Here is a 1471-nt window from a genome sequence, read left to right as displayed (position 1 = left end):
CACGCTGGGAATGAGGAGGAGGACAAGGAGGTGGCAGCAGTGGTGACAGCCACAATGTCCCTGGGGTGCCACCCCGATGAAGAGGAGGAGGTGGCAGTGGCCATGACATCCCCGGGTGGGCTGTGTGGGGGGGGTGAGGGTGTGGTGGCAGCAGTGACAACAGGAGCAGCCACAACGTCCCAGGGGTGTCATCCAAGTGCAGAAGAGGAGGTGACCACAGCGGTGACGTTCCTGGGGTGTCCCCCCACTGGGGATGAGGAGGAGGAGGTGACAGCAGAGGTGACAGCGGCGGTGACGTCCCCGGRCTGTMAACCCGGTGAKGAGGAGGAGATGACCACARCAGTWACGTCSCCACAGTGTCCCCCTSYTGGGGATGAAGWGGAGGTGACAGCAWYGGTGACATCCCCAGCATGTSACCCCAGTGAGGAGGATGMRGAGGAGGAGGAGRTGACAGCAATGGTGACATCCCCAGGGTGTCACCCCGGTGAGGAGGAGGAGGAGGTGACGGCGGCAGTAACGGCAGCAGCGGCCACATCGGCCCCAGGCGGGCGACGTGGCGCGGATGAGGACGTGGCGGCCGCGGGCTGGCGAGCGCGGCGCAAACACGTGTTYGTGCTCAGCGAGGCCGGGAAGCCGATCTACTCCCGGCACGGCAACGAGGAGGCGCTGGCAGCCACCATGGGGGTCATGATGGCCCTCGTGTCCTTCATCCAGAGCGGCGGCAACGCCATCCGCGCCATCTGCTCCGGTACGGGGACAGCGAGGGGTGGACACGGGACCCCCAAAATCACATAGAGCACCCACGGGTACACCCGAAACTGCAAAGATCCACCCCCAGGTGCCCCTGAAATAGCCCCCACAGGTACAGCCATCCCTCCTCAAAAGAGTCCCCTGGGTACAGCCCACTCCAAACACATCCCACCCCCAAAACCGCCTCTCCCAGGTACAGCTGAATCTACCCAAACAGCTTCCCCAGGTATAACCAGCCCTGCAAAACTCTTCCTCCTCAACCCCCTTCTGGGTACTGCCACCTGGCTAAAAAACAACCTGCCTCGGTACAGCCATTCCCCAAACCCAACCACATCCTCAAAACGACACTCATGAAGGCACATCTGTCTCCTCCCAAAACAACCCAATCCCCCCAACCCCCTCCTGCCCTCCCTATGTGACCCCCTGTCTCCCCCGCAGAGGACCGCACGCTGGTGTTCGAGCAGCGGGGCCCGCTGCTGCTGGTGTCGGTGTCCCGCACGCGGCAGTCGGCGGCGCAGCTGCGGCGGGAGCTGGCGTTCGTGCACGAGCAGATCCTGTCGCTGCTGACCCGCGGGGGCATCGCCCGCGTCTTCGCGCGGCGCCGCGGCTTCGACCTGCGCCGGCTGCTGGCGGGTGCCGAGGCCGTGCTGGACCGGCTGCTCTGCGGGGCGGCGGCGGACGGGCGGCTGCTGCTGGGGGCCGCCCGCTGCCTGCCCCTGCC

General features: G+C 65.8%; 1 protein-coding gene across 1 annotated transcript in view; it reads left to right on the top strand.

The window, feature by feature from the left end:
* Positions 1-6: 6 nt before the first annotated feature.
* LOC130586453 (vacuolar fusion protein MON1 homolog B-like) overlaps positions 7-1471 on the top strand; it is a gene marked incomplete at its 5' end in the record, with an annotated part of 3495 nt that continues 2030 nt past the window's right edge. The window contains 2 exons of the mRNA XM_057387246.1: positions 7-748; positions 1189-1468. Coding sequence (XP_057243229.1) covers positions 7-748; positions 1189-1468 — 1022 coding nt within the window. The remainder of the gene's footprint in view (positions 749-1188; positions 1469-1471) is intronic.

This window comes from Malurus melanocephalus, unplaced genomic scaffold (genome assembly GCF_030028575.1).
Source record: "Malurus melanocephalus ecotype Western Australia unplaced genomic scaffold, MMel_1.1 scaffold_1162, whole genome shotgun sequence".
Classification (NCBI taxonomy): Eukaryota; Metazoa; Chordata; class Aves; order Passeriformes; family Maluridae; genus Malurus; species Malurus melanocephalus.
This window is presented reverse-complemented; position numbering and strand designations above follow the sequence as displayed.